Source organism: Cnephaeus nilssonii (genome assembly GCF_951640355.1).
Source record: "Cnephaeus nilssonii genome assembly, chromosome: 1".
Taxonomy (NCBI): Eukaryota; Metazoa; Chordata; class Mammalia; order Chiroptera; family Vespertilionidae; genus Cnephaeus; species Cnephaeus nilssonii.
The window spans coordinates 52,075,442-52,091,343 of record NC_137072.1 but is presented as its reverse complement, the minus strand read 5'-3'; the positions used below and the strand labels follow the sequence as shown (position 1 = coordinate 52,091,343).

The window sequence follows — 15,902 nt, the reverse complement described above, 5'->3', positions numbered from 1 at the left end:
AGTAACTGATCAACATCAACTGAATTACTTGGCATACTTTTCTGGTCCTGTAATCTGTCTATACCAATGTTTTTAAACATTAAACTTAAAACTTAGGGGAAAAAGGTTCTTCAACTTGAGATCTTCTCTCCAGATCTCCATTCTTTGGAGTTTCCATGAGTGTGACCTGAAGAACTTGGAACCATTGAAATTCAAATGTAGGTAGGTAAGTGTTCACACCAGCGCATGCATTGATTGCCTTATATCTCTTTGTATATGCATCTGTATTGCACCTTTTCAGTGCCTTTCTTCCTCTTCCTCCACATAGATCATGTAGGGCCTGTGTCATCCTGATCTTATGTAATTGTGTGATTCTGTATTTTGGTCAGTATTTGTCTGTGATGTGTGTCAGGAGCAATTTTAAAATGTCTTCAGATGTTTATGACATTGTGCTGTCTAAAGACTATCACACATAACTGTGTGCTGTGTATGGGCCTGGATTTCATTTTTGTGAATTGTGTTTATTGAGCTCTGAATAAACATTCCACTGGAGTTGCTGATATTCATTAAGGGAGGCAGAAAGTCTCAGTCGTGCATTATTTCACTTACTCTCTCAAATGTATCTAGAGATGTGAAGTGTTTCTGGTACTAAGAATTTCTTCCACTTAGTCTTTGACTTAAAAGTTATCCTGCTACCATTCATGATAGCATTAATGTCAGCTACTATCCTTTGAAGTCCATTCACAGCATCTCTGGGCCATTAAAAAAGTGATTAAACATAATCATTTGCTTCCAGTGAAAAGAATTAATACTAATTTATTCTACACATACAGGACTCTTATTTAGCCTTCTTCCCCCAAATATTTATTGCTAGCATACTAAGTTGTAACTGAAAGAGGCAAGCAGACTCAGTCATGGAATATTCTCCTAGGCTTAAGTAGAGTTTCTACTCAAGTAAGCAAAATGAGATGTTTAGGTGCTAATTAATTAAATGTAATTTTGCTCAAAATATCTGACCACCAATATCTAGAATTTCTAGTATGTTTTTTATTTTTTTATTATCACATATGCCAAACACGTCATTGAATTTCAGAATCTCATGGTTTTTGTTTGTTTGTCTGTTTTTGTTTTGAGTCTATCTTATGTAAAAATTAGAAAATTCGTTGGCAGTGGTTCTTAAACATTTGGTGTCAGGACTCTTTTAGACACTTAAAAATTACTTGAAGACTTCAAAGAATTTTTGGTTATATATACACATATACACTGAGTGGCCAGATTATTATGATCTCTGAACGCATAATAATCTGACCACTCAGTGTATATCCTATATAATAAAAGGCTAGTATGCAAATTGTCCCCTAGACCAGGAGTTCGACCAGCAGGCAGGCCAGCCAACTGCCTATGTCCCCTCCCCCTGGCCAGGCTGGCCGGATCCCACCCATGCATGAATTCATGCACCGGGCCTCTTATATATATATAAAATATTGATAGATATTACTCATATACACTGAGTGGCCAGATTATTATGATCTCTGAATGCATAATAATCTGGCCACTCAGTGTATATGAGTAATATCTATCAATATTTTACTGTATTAGAAATGAAAATTAGGACATTTTTAAAATCATTTAGTATTTTTAAAATAATAAAACCCCACTATACGTTAACATAAAAATACTTGTATGAAAAATAACTTCAAAATTTAAAAATGCTAAATAAGCATAGCATTTATTTTACTGTGCGATGGTGAAGAATATAATGACTACTAATACAATTGGGTGTCACTGACTGCGTTCATACTCAAGTCCCAGCAGTTTTACCTACCAATGTGTTTTCACCATCATTGCAAATGTCAATACAGTAAAAGGGCAAATAAAATATTGATAAATTTATGAAAGTAGTTTTGACTTTGTGATCCTTGAAGGGTTTTGGGGATTCTACTTTGAGAACCATGTTCTAGGATGCCTGCTTATCATGAGAAAATTTGTATCAACCTGTTAAGTTTTTTTCCTTCTTCTGGGCCTTTATTATCCAAGTCTCCTTGCTTGCGGCTGATATGAACAGACTTTAGAGTTATTTGAGCATAAATTTTGTTTTTGTTAGCATCATAGAATTAGATATTAAATAAAGCAGCCAAGTGTTCTAAAATGAGTCTCTCTATTGGATAACTATACAGTTTTCTCTTCATACTTGTGTGTGGTTTATTGTATGTGAGTATACAATTAATTTGCTCCTGGGTAGTAGTAAAATACGTTTTCATGAAGCAACGTGATTTTCTTGAATTATGGCGATTCACACCATGTGCCATTGTGATAAGCTACATTTTTTTCCTGATCTATCACAATTTCAGATATTACTGCTTCAATTTGTATGCCAAAGATTATATGAAACTCTGAAACATTTCTTAACTTTTTGTTCACTCTTTTCCCTGGAACCAAAATTCATAATATTGTAAAAGTGGTCCAAGAAAGTTGTAGAGATGCCAAGTTAGGAGACCATTAACATCACTTCTAACTGGCATTCTCCTGTTGAGATATCTCCTTTGCAAAATTTGTTATTCTTCTGATGTCCCTGAACTGTGGGATTTTTATAGTTTGTACCAACAGTACTGAGGAGGTGTGTGTGTGTGTGATGCTTCCATATATGCAGATATATAGTGGAGTTTGACTCACACTCAATGCATGCGCTAGTGCTCACGCTTACATACCTGAAATTTAATGATTCAACAGCTCTGCGGTATTTGAAGAGGTAGTAAAAATGAATAAATAAATAATTGAAAGTTTAAAATACTGCTAAAGAACAAGGATCTGCAGGTGACTCATTAATAAGGAACTCTATCTACTGGTAAGTAATCCACGTAATTTCTAACTTGGAAAGCTTCTCCATGCGCCGGGCCTCTAGTATAGGTATAATACTGTATCCTATAACATAAGTAATTTGCCTGTAATATGCATATTGTGAATCATTTATTAATTGCTGAATTGTATAATTAGGGAAAATATTGAACATCAAAAGCCTAAAAACAGATCATTTAGTTGAATATATTATTTTATTTCTGTCTCTTTTTAAAAAACAGTCTTCATAGTTTTATTGCAAAATTTGAAATTGCTTTAGACTATTTGAACTCAAAATGTAAACTTCCTTTTTTTTCTCAGGCCTGTTTTCTATTCTTGTTTTGGTTATAGGCCCCTTTCTAGTATAGATAGTCTCCCACAACTGAACGAGATAATATTTGTAATTATCCACTCATCAGTTTTCAGGGCCATCGGCCTCTGTTGGCTATCTCTTCATACTTTCTAAAGGCAGGAAAAATTAACTATAAAGACCACCAGGTGAATAATCAGCTGGCATGTGATACAACTCAACCCTGTCTTTATGTTCTTTTCTGGTAATCACTCAACCACCTCCTTATCTATAGGTTAAGAATTATAAAGAGATTAGTAGGCAAACTTTGTCAAGGGAAGCATGCTGTGAGGAAAATTTGTATTGTAAAAAACAGATTTTTATCTTTAGATTCCCAGTAGGTAACTTACTAGAATTTGGAGAAAATGATTAGCTTGAAAATGGCATATAATTTTTAAAGAAAAAAAATTGATAACATCCCTGTATCTTTGGATGAACCACTTATTAATAATAACTTTGTTTTGCATAGACATGTGAGTGTTTATGTCTTCTTATCTTATTCTAAGAAGCAGTACTTTGGGTTGGCATTTTGGTTTATTTACTTTCAACTTTGTTACAGGTATTCTATTGTTAATGAGGAAGCATTGTGGAAACCTAAGTCATATTAAGTACTTTAAATCCAGTTAGTTTCTTAGAATATGAAGACAAGCAGTGATGACAAAACCATACTGACCTCATTCTCATTCTCTTCACCTCTCAAGCCAAATTTTCCTTTCTTTGCTGATTGTTACTATTATTAAATACCAATTTGAGAAGAAAAAATATTTTAAGTAACCCTTTCTTTCCTTGTTGAAACTACTTTTCATCCTAGCAGTCATTGAAGAATGCTCTGCTGCAATTAAACAAAATTTTTTGTGAATTACATGTTTATACTTTTTATTCTTTATTAAGTGATTCTAATTGTCTTCTCTCTTGGTCTTTATTAAAACTTGCTTTTTAAAATGCTTTTTGTATACTCTGATTTCCTGTAATGCAGATGTTACTCAGTCTAACCTTTTTATTTAAAAACCAATGGTAATGTTTATTCATTTATACATCTTTAAAGCCTACTTTGCAAAGGTATAAGAGCCTCTTTTAAAAAACAAAATAAAACACACACTAATGTTTGACATATTTCAATTATTTTTATTTCTAAATTTCTTTTAATTGGAAAGATTCAAGACTCAACTCTTCTGAACTAATGTCTTTAAATTTTCAATACAATTATATGAATGGACTTAATCTTGTTTTACTGTCATTGAAATAGTATTGAGTTTGCAATAAAGAGAATAAGAGGTGTTTTTCTTTTTACTAATGTCTCTTTGGTACAAAAAAAAATTTTTTATTTGATTTTGCAGATTCCCTTCAGGCTCAGCTTATCAATATGGGTGTTATTCCTACCCTAGTGACATTACTGGGCATCCACTACCAAAATGCAGCTCTTACAGAAATGTGTCTCGTAGCATTTGGCAATTTAGCAGAACTTGGTAAGTCTTGGTCATGAACCACTAATGTAATCAACTTATTAATGTAATTAAATTTTTCTTTAGATATTAACAACATGGAAATCCATTTAGATTATATTAGTTTATTTCTTTGAAACATTATAGATATTTGCTTCAATGTTAAAGAAATGTAGATCCAAGTATATCTTGTATTATTTAAAATTGAGAGCTATTTTGCTTCCCTAATTGTTTCACATATTGAAGTTTAAGTGTTATATTTATATTATTTAATAGAGTTGAACATTTAAAATCATCTCCCTTGACTTTAGTATTTTTACATGAGTGATCATCTTAAAATCAAGTAGTTGTATTTCTAGGGCAAAAAGAAAGGACTTCATAATTTATTACATTTTCAGACGAAAAGGAATCTATCAAGACTATAGTCTTTCCTCCTCTTTTTACAAAGTACCTAAAAATGATAGGACACTTTTACATAAGGATATATTTATAATGGAAGAGAAAAATTATGAGAACTCCTTGAAAATCAGAAGACAGGCAAAAACAGACCAATGCTGGAAATAGTCCAGTTATAGCAGAGGACTAATGACCCCAGCACCCTGATCCCTTTTCTTTGTTTTATTTTTCTCTATATCATGTGTAGTACTCTTTCCTCTCTCCTTCCTTCCCATGATAAGAAGTTATAACTCCTAGTCTGAATTTACTGCACAACTATGTTCATAAATTATTTATTCTGGAGACAATGAAACCAAATGATGTTTTGTCATAGATAAATATAATAGCTACAACTAAAAATAAATCTATTATTTATCCCCATTTTATAAATAAACTAGAGGCCCAGTGCACGAAATTCATGCATGGAGGGGGGGTTGTCCCTCAGCCGAGCCTGCACCCTCTTGAAATCCGGGACCCCTTGGACATTCCTCTCGCAATCTAGGACTGCTGGCTCCTAAAAGATCGCCTTCCTGCCTGCCTGATTGCCCCTAACCACTCTGCCTGCCTGCCTCATCGTCCCTAACTGCCTCTGCCTGCCTGCCTCATCACCCCTAACTGCTCACCTGCCTGCCTCATCACCCCTAACCACTCTGCCTTCCTGCCTGATTGCCCCTAACTGCTCGCCTGCCTGCCTGATTGCTCCTAACTGCTCGCCTGCCTGCCTGATCGCCTCTAACTGCCTCTGCCTCGGCCCCTGCTGCCGCGGCTTCATCCGGAAGGATATCCAAAATGACATCCGGAAGGTCGTTCAGCTGTTCGGTCTAATTAGCATATTATGCTTTTATTATTATAGATAAACAGAAGCACCAGAACTCTAAACTTGGATATTCTAACTGAAAGTTTATGTCCTTACACACTACTTACTAAAACCTTGATTTCAGTACTTTACTTTTGCTTTGACTTCACGTTAAAAGAACAGATATTATCACAGTTAATTTTAAAAGTCATTCCTTTTCAGTGGGTCATCTGCTGGTATTTTTGAATCTTTTTTCTCCCCTATGTTTTTCTTCTTTCTCATACTGTCTCATTATTTCCATTATTAAGTAAGACTAAGAATGAAAGAACATTTATTTACTTTTCACAAGTTATTATTTTCCATTATTAAAATGGAATGTGAGAGTTTGTGTTCAGTATAGTTTATAGAAATAAAACAAATTGTGTTATAATCCCTTATACTGTAAAATCTGTAATGGAAACAAACAACATTTAATATGAATTGCTTGTGTTAAGATATCAGAAGGTGTTTGGGAGGTTATATAGACCACCTAAATTTCCCTGGTCTATAGTAAAAAATGGATATGCACCAATTTAGTTTAGCCCAGTTTCATACTCTGTTTCCAGCTGTTGCTGCTCTTACCCCATTTTTTCCCCTTTATTTTCTAAGGTTTTTAGAGTTTATATCATGAGTCTTGTGCCCATGTAATAGCTAGGTTGTATATCACCACCAAAGTAGAGCATGTATGCCCCAGAATACTTTTTCTCTTTTCAATGGGCTTACTGGGGCCCATGAATTAACCAATCACATAGTATTATTTTTATTGACACAACTAAGTATCAAGTTCATATCACATTCCTGGTAGTATGAGTATGGGATACTATTATCCTATATAACAATCCTATATAATAAAGAGGTAATATGCAAATTGACCATCACTCCAACACACAAGATGGCCGCCCCCATGTGGACACAAGATGGTCAAGGAAGGGCAGTTGGGAGGGACCAGGCCTGCAAGGGAGGGCATTGGGGGTGATCAGGCCTGCAGAGGAGGGCAGTTAGGGGTGACCGGGCTGGCAGAGGAGGGCAGTTGGGGGCAACCAGGCCTGCAGGGGGAGGACAGTTGGGGACAACCAGGCTGGCAGGAGGGGGCAGTTAGGGGCAATCGGGCCAGCAGGAGAGGGCAGTTAAGGGCGACCTGGCTGGCAAGGGAGGGAAGTTAGGGGTGACTGGGCTAGCAGGGGAGGGCAGTTGGGGGTGACTAGGCCTGCAGAGGTGGACAGTTAGGGGCAACCAGGCCTGCTGGGGAGGGCAGTTGGGGGCAACCAGGCCGGCAGGGGAGGGCAGTTAGGGGCAATCAGGTTGGCAAGGGAGGGCAGTTAGGGGTGACTGGGCTAGCAGGAGAGGGCAGTTGGGGGCAACCAGGCCTGCAGGGGAGGACAGTTAGGTGTGACCAGGCCGGCAGGGGAGCAGTTAGGCATCAATCAGGCTGGCAGGGGAGTGGTTAGGGGGTGATCAGGTTGGCAGGCAGAAGTGGTTAGGGGCAATCTGGCAGGCAGGCAGGCGAGCGGTTGGGAGCCAGCAGTCCTGGATTGTGAGAGGGATGTCCGACTGCCTGTTTAGGCCTGATCGCCCCTAACTGTTCTCCCCTGCTGGCCCGGTGGGATTGGGCCTATACGGGCAGTCAGGCATCCCTCGAGGGGTCCCAAATTGGAGAAGGTGCAGTCTGGGCTGAGGGACACCCCTCCCCCCACCCCCCACCCCCCATGCACAAATTTCGTGCACTGGGCCTCTAGTACTATCATAGAACTAAAGTACATAATTTTATAGATTGGAAGGGTCTGTCAGATGCCTTGCCTAATAGATGAAAATAGGCCCAGACCATGGCATATCAATGAGAAATTTTAGGATAATGAGGAAAAGAACATTTTACAGCCATTGTATACAAAAGACTGTGAATCAGTACCCATCAATTGTCTCAAAACAGCACTGGCAGCCAGAAGAAAATGGAGTTATAATAAAGACATTGTCAAACATGAACATCTCAGAAAATATATATACTTCATAAACTTTCCTCTGGAAACTGCTGTAAGATGTGTTCCACCATTCCAAGGTATTTAAGTTATGAAAGAAGACAACATAGGAATCTGGATACAAGAGATCCAACAGAAAACAGAAATTCCTGGTAGTATGGTGACATGAGAACCCCAAATGGTCAGTGTTCAAAGAGCAACCAGTCCAGATTGGAACAAATCAGAAGGCTGCTGGCATCAGGGTTGGGGAAATTCGTATAGGACATGAAATTGACCGAATGCTTGAAGTGAATGGGCTCAGTAAGAGATGATTAGACACTGATGGAGAGTTTTGAGTTAAATTGATGATAAGAACTTAGAAAAGTAAGCAAATGAGAAAACAATAATTGCAGGGGAAATGAAATAGTATATTATTAAAGCACTAGTAATTGATATAACCAAAATATATATATAAAAAATAGAGAAATATGCAAATTAGGTCAGGACGCCCAAGTCACAACCAGCTCCGGAGGAGGGACCGGACATGGCCCGGAGCCTGAGAGAACAACACACAGGCGCAGCCCGGAGCCTGAGAGAACACACGGGCACCTGCTCCGAGCCTCTGCAGCGAGGCTGGGAGCAGGCCCCCAGCGGGGACACACACACACACACACACACACACATACACACACAGCGCCTGCTCCAAGCCTCCACGGCACAGTCTGACATGCCCTCATCCTTCTCCCTATCTTATATACTGGAATTATTGTTCCTTATTTTGACAGTCACTTGAGTGAACCAAGTAGCACCATCACATCCCAGTTAAAAGATCATCAATTACAGTGAAACTACACTTTCACTTCATCTCAGCCACTATTTCTAAGGCTCTACTCTGAGCCTTATCACCACCTGCAACTGCTAACATCAGAAATCATAGCATGGCCCTGGCCAGCGTTGCTCAGTGGTTAGAGTGTCCACCTGCCCACTGAAGGATCTCAGGGTCAAGGGCACAAACCTGGGTTGCAGGTTTGATCCTCAGCCCTGTTCAGGGCAGATGCAGAAGACAACCAATTTATATGTGTCTCTTACATCGATGTCTGTCTCTCTCTCTCTCTCTCTCTCTCTCTCTCTCTCTCTCTCTCTCTCTCCATCATCATCATCATCATCATCATCATCATCATCAATGGAAAAGTAAATCATAGCATGTTGTCCCTGATGTCCTATTATATGATTTCTTTTTTTTTTTTCTGGCCTATGAATGATCTCCTCCTCCTCCTGCCCATTCATATTATTCTTTGCATAGGCTGGGCTGTGGGTTCACCTGCATCAGTGGAGAAATAGAGCCCCCACTAGGTATTTCAAACAGATAGAATTTAATATTGGGAATTGGTTACCAAAGGGTTGGAAAGGAAAGGCTAGAAGAGAAGGGAAAAAAAAGTGAAGTTAGAGATTAATAGCTACAGGAAGCCATTCTCACTCTCATGGATGAAGGAGCCAGACCATGCCCTGCTGAGGCTGCTGAGAACTTGCTGCTGCCATTGGAACTGTGCTGCCAAGGAAGACAGCAGCCTGCGGACTGCACTGTCTCTGCAGCTGCCCCTGCCCCTGCGTCCATGCTCCGCAGTGAGAAGTTAGCTGCCAGGGCATCTAGGAAACAGTTTCCCCTGAACTACAGGAAAGCACAGAAGGGCATAGATGGAGCTCTGAGCCAACAGACAAAACCTGCCCTTTGCCTATTCGGCATTTATTCTCACCCTTTACCCTATATTAAACTCCCAGGAACAACAGCAGGGTCACACAAATACCCCTTAAATAATTGAAGATGCTGTCATTTTCCCAAAAGAAAGGCACAGGGCCTCATCAGTCATTATTTCCATCTCTAGGTGACCTGCTCCCATTTGAATTTTCTTAGAATAAAGGTAATCATCAGTAAGACTTCTTATCCTATCTAATAAAAGAGTAATATGCAAACTGACCATCACACCAAGACACAAGATGACTGCCACAAGATGGCTGGCAGGGGAGGGCAGTTGTGGGCAATTGGGGGTGACCAGGCCAGCAAGGGAGAACAGTTGTGGGGGACCCAGGCCTGCAGGGGAGGGCATTTGTGGGCAATCAGGCCAGCAGGGAGGGCAGTTAGGGGTGACCAGGCCAGCAAGGGAGGGCAGTTGTGGGGGACCCAGGCCTGCAGAGGAGGGCAGTTGTGGGGGGGGGGGGGACCAAGCCTGCAGGGGAGGGCAGTTGAAGGGGACCAGGCCTGCAGAGGAGGACAGTTGGGGGGGACCAGGCCTGCAGGGGCGGGAAGTTGGGGGAGACCCAGGCCTGCACGGGAATGCAGTTGGAGGGGACCAGGCCAGCAGGGAGGGCAGTTAGGGGTGACCGGGCCAGTAGAAGAGGGCAGTTGGTGGAGACCGGGCCAGCAGGGGAGGACAGTTGGGGGGGACCAGGCCTGCAGGGGAGGGCAGTTGGGCATGCTAGGCCTGCAGGGGAGGGAAGTTAGGGGTGACCAGGCCAGCAGGGGAGGACTTTTAGGGGTAACTGGGCCAGCACAGAAGGGCAGTTGAGGGCAACCAGGCCTGCAGGGGAGGACAGGTAGGGGCGACCATTCTTGCAGGGGAGGGCAGTTAGAGGTGACCAGGCTGACAGGGGAGGGCAGTTAGGGGCAATCGGGCCGGCCAGGGAGCAGTTAGGTGTTGATCAGGCTGGCAGTGGAGTGGTTAGGGGGTGATCAGGCTGGCAGGCAGAAGCGGTTAGGGGCAATCAGGCAGAGGCAGGCAAGCGGTTGGGAGCCAGCAGTCCTGGATTGTGAGAGGGATGTCCAACCGCCCGTTTAGGCCCTATCTCAGTGCATTGGACATTCCTCAAGGGGTCCCAGATATGAGAGGGTGCAGGCTGGGCTGAGGTACACCCACCCCCCCATGCACGAATTTCATGCACCGGGCCTCTAGTCTATAATAATAAAAGCGTAATATGCTAATTAGACTGGATAGCTGACCGACCTTCCAGACATCATTCCGTATGTCCTTTTGGACGAAGCTGCAGCAGTGGGGGGCGAGGCAAAGGCAGTTAGGGGCAATCAGGCATGCAGGCAGAGGCAGTTAGGGGTGATCAGGCAGGCAGGCAAGTAGTGATTAGGGGTGATAAGCAGGCGAGCGGTTTGGGGCAATCAGGCAGGCAGGCACAGTGGTTAGGGGTGATCAGGCAGGCAGAGGGGTTAGGAGTGATCAGGGAGGCAGGCCAAATGGTTAGGGGAGATCAGGCAGGCAGGCGAGCGGTTAGGAGCTAGCGATCCTGGATTGCAAGAGGGTGCAGGCCAGGCTGAGGGACCCACCCCCCCTCCCTTGCATGAATTTCATGCAGCGGGCCTCTAGTTACATTATAATTACATTGAGAATATGGAGGTATATGGTTTAGACGTGGGGGGTGGAGGGGAGTATAAGAAAGCTGATGCTTTATCTTTCATAATAGAAACTCAATAAAAAATTCCAAGATGTTAGCTGTATCCCCCAAACAGAGAGCAACCAGTGTAGATTGAATTTGTTCAGAATTTTTTTGAGAGAAACTTATAGATAAATTAATAGGATATCTGATATAGTAAAAGAAATTGAGGAAAGAATTGGAAGGAAATGGACCCAATTATGTGCGGACCCAAAACTAGCCTGAAGTAAGTTTAGGAATTAATACATGTGATTGTTAAGAAAGTAGAGAGAGTGCATGTAAACAATGCTATTAAGAAACTTGTTTGTGAAAGTGAACAGAGATGGATGATATTTGAAGAAAAGTGGAGTAGAGGGAAGGTGTTTATTTTTTATATTGCTTTTTTATGTGAGGCTCTAGAATGGAGGAGAGTTTGGATATGTGAAAGAGGCAAGAATGAATGGGACCCCAAATATATGTGAAGAATTGATTGGCTTTTAACAGTAGGCATGTCAGGATCAGTGCAAACTCACACCACTTTAATGATATAAAGATAAGTCACCTTTAATTCAACCACATAAAGTTCAGTCTGTTCTGAGTAATTTTTCTTTGACAAAACCTTGAAACTGAATTTAAAACTTAGTAATTTTATTGTTGCTATGTCATGCTAATTAACATTTTTTATAGTCTTGACCATAATTGGGTTAGAACATTTTCTTTAAAGCCTTAGGACATTTTTTCTTTTCAGGGACATTAGAAAAAGGATTTGATTATTCCTGTATTTGAAGAGTGTTTATCAGTAATGGTATACATTGACCAACTATTGGAGGTAATAGGAAACAAACAATTTCTGGCTTTAATTTTATTTGCTTAACATAAATTTTCCTTTTTTTTTTTTTTAAACAGAGTCCAGTAAAGAACAGTTTGCCAGTACAAACATTGCTGAAGAGATGGTAAAACTCTTCAAAAAACAAATAGAACATGATAAGAGGGAAATGATTTTCGAAGTTCTTGCTCCATTGGCAGAAAATGGTGAGAAAATAAATGCATCTCGATTTTTTTTTTATCATGTAGGCCTTTTCCATTTTTTTCTAACATTATTTAATTGCTAGCTATTTAATTGTTTTATTAATGATGCAAGTTTGAATTTGGATATCTCTAATTTCAGCTACATTATCTACTTCATAACTATCTACATTGGCCAAAGCTACTGTTCAGGTTCATTCAACTTGGAAGTCTTGGCAAAGATAGTTCTGTAGCTTACACATTCTTATGCTGATTTGGAAAAGGCAGCTGAGAGCCTTTTGTACCCTTGCAGAGCAAAGAGGATGAAAGTTGGAGTTCTAGGCCTATCAATAGTGTAGACACTCTTAAACTACTCCTGTGTTTGGGGAAAAAAAAAAAATCTTAAGGGATACACCCTAGGCATAAGAGTGATCCAGAATAAATAAACCATTCCATATGAATAATTTTTCAAATACAGTGTCTAGCATATAATCAAAGAGGACCAGACACATGTGGAGACAAGACATTGTAAGCAAGAACTAGCACTAAGAACAGGCAACAGCAGCAAATCTCCAGATAATGGAATTGTTAGACATTGACTCAAAACAGGTATGCTTATTATATTCAAAGCAAGCTTGAAAATTTTAGAAGGAAACTGAAAACTCTAAAACATGACATGACAAATTTGGAGAAAAAAAAATTGGAAATTCCGGTATTGAAAAATACAACCCAAATTAATGGATGGAAATGACAGATTAAATGTAGTTGATTTGGGGAACTAGTGAACTGGAAGATAGATTGAAAGGACGTCCAAAAAGAAAAGAACCAATGTGCATAAAACAGAATAAGAGTACAGAGGGTAGATGAACAGCTCTCATATACATTTCTGGGAATTCCCAAAAGGGTGGGAGGAGGGTAGAGAGCAGAGGATGTATTTAAAGAAATTTTGGTAGAGAATTTCAAAAAATTCAAGAAGCCAAATGAATCTAAAACATGATAAAATAAATCTACATCATATTGAAATTATAGAAAAACCACTGACAAAAATCTAAAAGTAGCCAGGAAAAAAATAGCTTATTTTAAAAGGGCAACTGTTCAACTGACGGCTAACTTCTCAATAGCAACAATGAAAACCAGATGACAGTGAAACATCTATGCACTGAAAAAGAATGTCAACTTGGAATTCTAAATTCAGTGAAATACCCTTCAAAATTGAAGGCAAAATAAAGTTATTTTCAGATGAAAAACAGAAAGTTCACCACCACTATATAGTCACTAAAGGAAATTGTAATGGGTGTTTGTGAGAGGAAAATGCTTCCAGAAGGAAGGTTCTAGATGCACAGGAGAATAAAGAGCAAAAAACTAGTAAGTAGATGAATTTCATGAACATTGATTTTATAAAATAATAAAAATAATTTATGGTGAGGTTTAAAATATATAAGTATATAATTTAATATATATCAGAAAATAAACATAAATCTTGAAGGAGGTGAAAGGTATTAAAGACCCTTGTATTAATTAAAGGACGGTGTGGTATTGGTGCAAGGATGGGCAAAAAGACCAGTAGAACAGGATAGAAAGTACCAGTAGACTCTGGTTATTCAAAGATTTCAACTTTTAATGTGACTGCTAAAATAATTTTTAAAACCATTTGTAATTATCAAATTAATGGAAGAATTTATGGAAAGATTTTAGCAAACTGAAAGATAAACCAAAAGGAAGTCCAGAAAGAAAATAAAAACAATAAGGATGTAGAATATGTGAACAACATGATTAAGAAGTTGGCTTAATAGACATATTTCAGAACACTGTACCCAACTACAGAGCCATTTCTTTTCAACTACACATGAAACGTTTTAAAACATAGTCATGAAACAAGTTTCAACAAATTCAAAGGATTGCAGTCTTGCAGAGTATGTTCTCTGACTTAAGTGGGTTGTCTAATAATAAAAATATAACTAGGAATTCCTGTTTAGGTATTTAAAAATACACTGCTAATATTTAGAAGGTCAAAGAAGAATCATGATGGAAATTAGGAAATTTTCTGTAATGAAAATGAAAATACTGTCTCAAATCTTAATGTGATGTAGGTAAAGCCATACTTAGAGGGAATTTTTTTGCTTTAAATGAATATACTAGAAAAGGAAAAAGGAAAAGCAATGAGCTTAGTATTCATCTCAGAAATTTAGGGGGAAGGAAACCAATGAAGCCAGATAACAGAAAGAAGGAAACAAAGAGCTGAAATTGGTAAGACAGAAAATACATAATGAATACAAGCATATTAGTCACCAAAGTTGAGTCTGAAGTAAATTAATAAAACTTGTAAATCCCTCGTAAGTTAAACAGAAAAAAAAGAGAGAGAGAAGACATATAATGAAAATCAAGAATGTAAAAAGAGATCCTACTACTGATCTTACAGAAATTATTAAGAGGATATATGAACAAGTTGATGCCAATATGTTTTAAAGTATGATGACACAAGAAGAAATAGAAAAGCTGAGTAATCTTAAATTTTTCCAGAGATTAATAAAAGCAGATATACTCACCAATTTATTTTATGAGACTACTGTAATCTTTATACCAAATAGAAAGATAATACAAGAATGAAAATTAAAGGCCAGTTTCACCGTGAAATTAGATCCAAATTTCCCCTTAAAATTTTAGTAAATGAAGCCCAGTAATATATTTAAAATTTATCCTCAAAGCAAATGGGACTTATTCTGAAAATGCAAAACAGTTTAATAGTGAAAATATAATCAATATATTTTATTACATTAAGAATTACTAAAGGAGAGAAATTATATGATCTTCTTAGATTAAGAAAAGCATTTGATACAATTAATTGTGCATTCATGATTTATAAAAACTTTGCAAATTAGCACTAGAAGAGAATGAAAAGGATATATACCAGAAGCCTACAGAAAACAATATAATGATGAAATAAAAAGCATTTCCTTTCAGATTGGGAATAAAAAGGATCATTACTATTTCTAGTTATTGTAGGAACTGTCCAGTACAGTAGAATAAGAAAGAAAATATATAGGAGAGAAATAAATAAAACAATATTTATTTCTAAATTATATGGTTTATGTCAGAAATCCAAAAGAATCCATAGATCAATTTTTAAAAATTAATCAAAATTAGTTAGATTGTTAGCCAAAACAAACCAACAAAAAAATTAAAAAATGATATTATTGTGTACCAGCAAAGAAAATAGTTAGGAAATGCATTTTTAAAAATATGTTTTTACCATAGTATAAAAATATTAAATGCTTTAATAATAGACTAATAAATATTTAAGATCTCTGGCAGAAAACTTATAGGAAATCATCAAGAGAAATTAGAGAAGATCTAAATAAATGGGAAGCTATATCACTTTCATAGATTGGAAACCTCAGTGCTCTAATGAAGTTATAGCTACCCATCGTGGTCAGTAGACTCAATGAAGTTTTAACCAAAACCCCAAAGACCAGGAATAGCCAAGATACTGTGAAAGAGAACAAGGTAGCAGAACTGTTTCACTGCATAACAATATTTAAAGATTTATTCTGATAAAACTCTAATAATTAAAGGACATTGTGGTACTGGTGCAAGAATGGGCAAAAAGACCAGTAGTACAGGGTAGCCCAAAGACAAATGGATATATTAATAGA

The 15,902-nt window shown here is 38.4% G+C and overlaps 1 protein-coding gene across 5 annotated transcripts in view; it reads left to right on the top strand.

The window, feature by feature from the left end:
- Window positions 1-15,902, top strand: part of RAP1GDS1 (Rap1 GTPase-GDP dissociation stimulator 1) — a 130,448-nt gene that overhangs the window by 90,216 nt on the left and 24,330 nt on the right. For all 5 annotated transcript variants that reach the window (XM_079766485.1, XM_079766484.1, XM_079766483.1 and 2 more), the window contains 2 exons: window positions 4,501-4,629; window positions 12,151-12,276. In XM_079766485.1, the coding sequence (XP_079622611.1) occupies window positions 4,501-4,629; window positions 12,151-12,276 (255 nt within the window). The remainder of the gene's footprint in view (window positions 1-4,500; window positions 4,630-12,150; window positions 12,277-15,902) is intronic.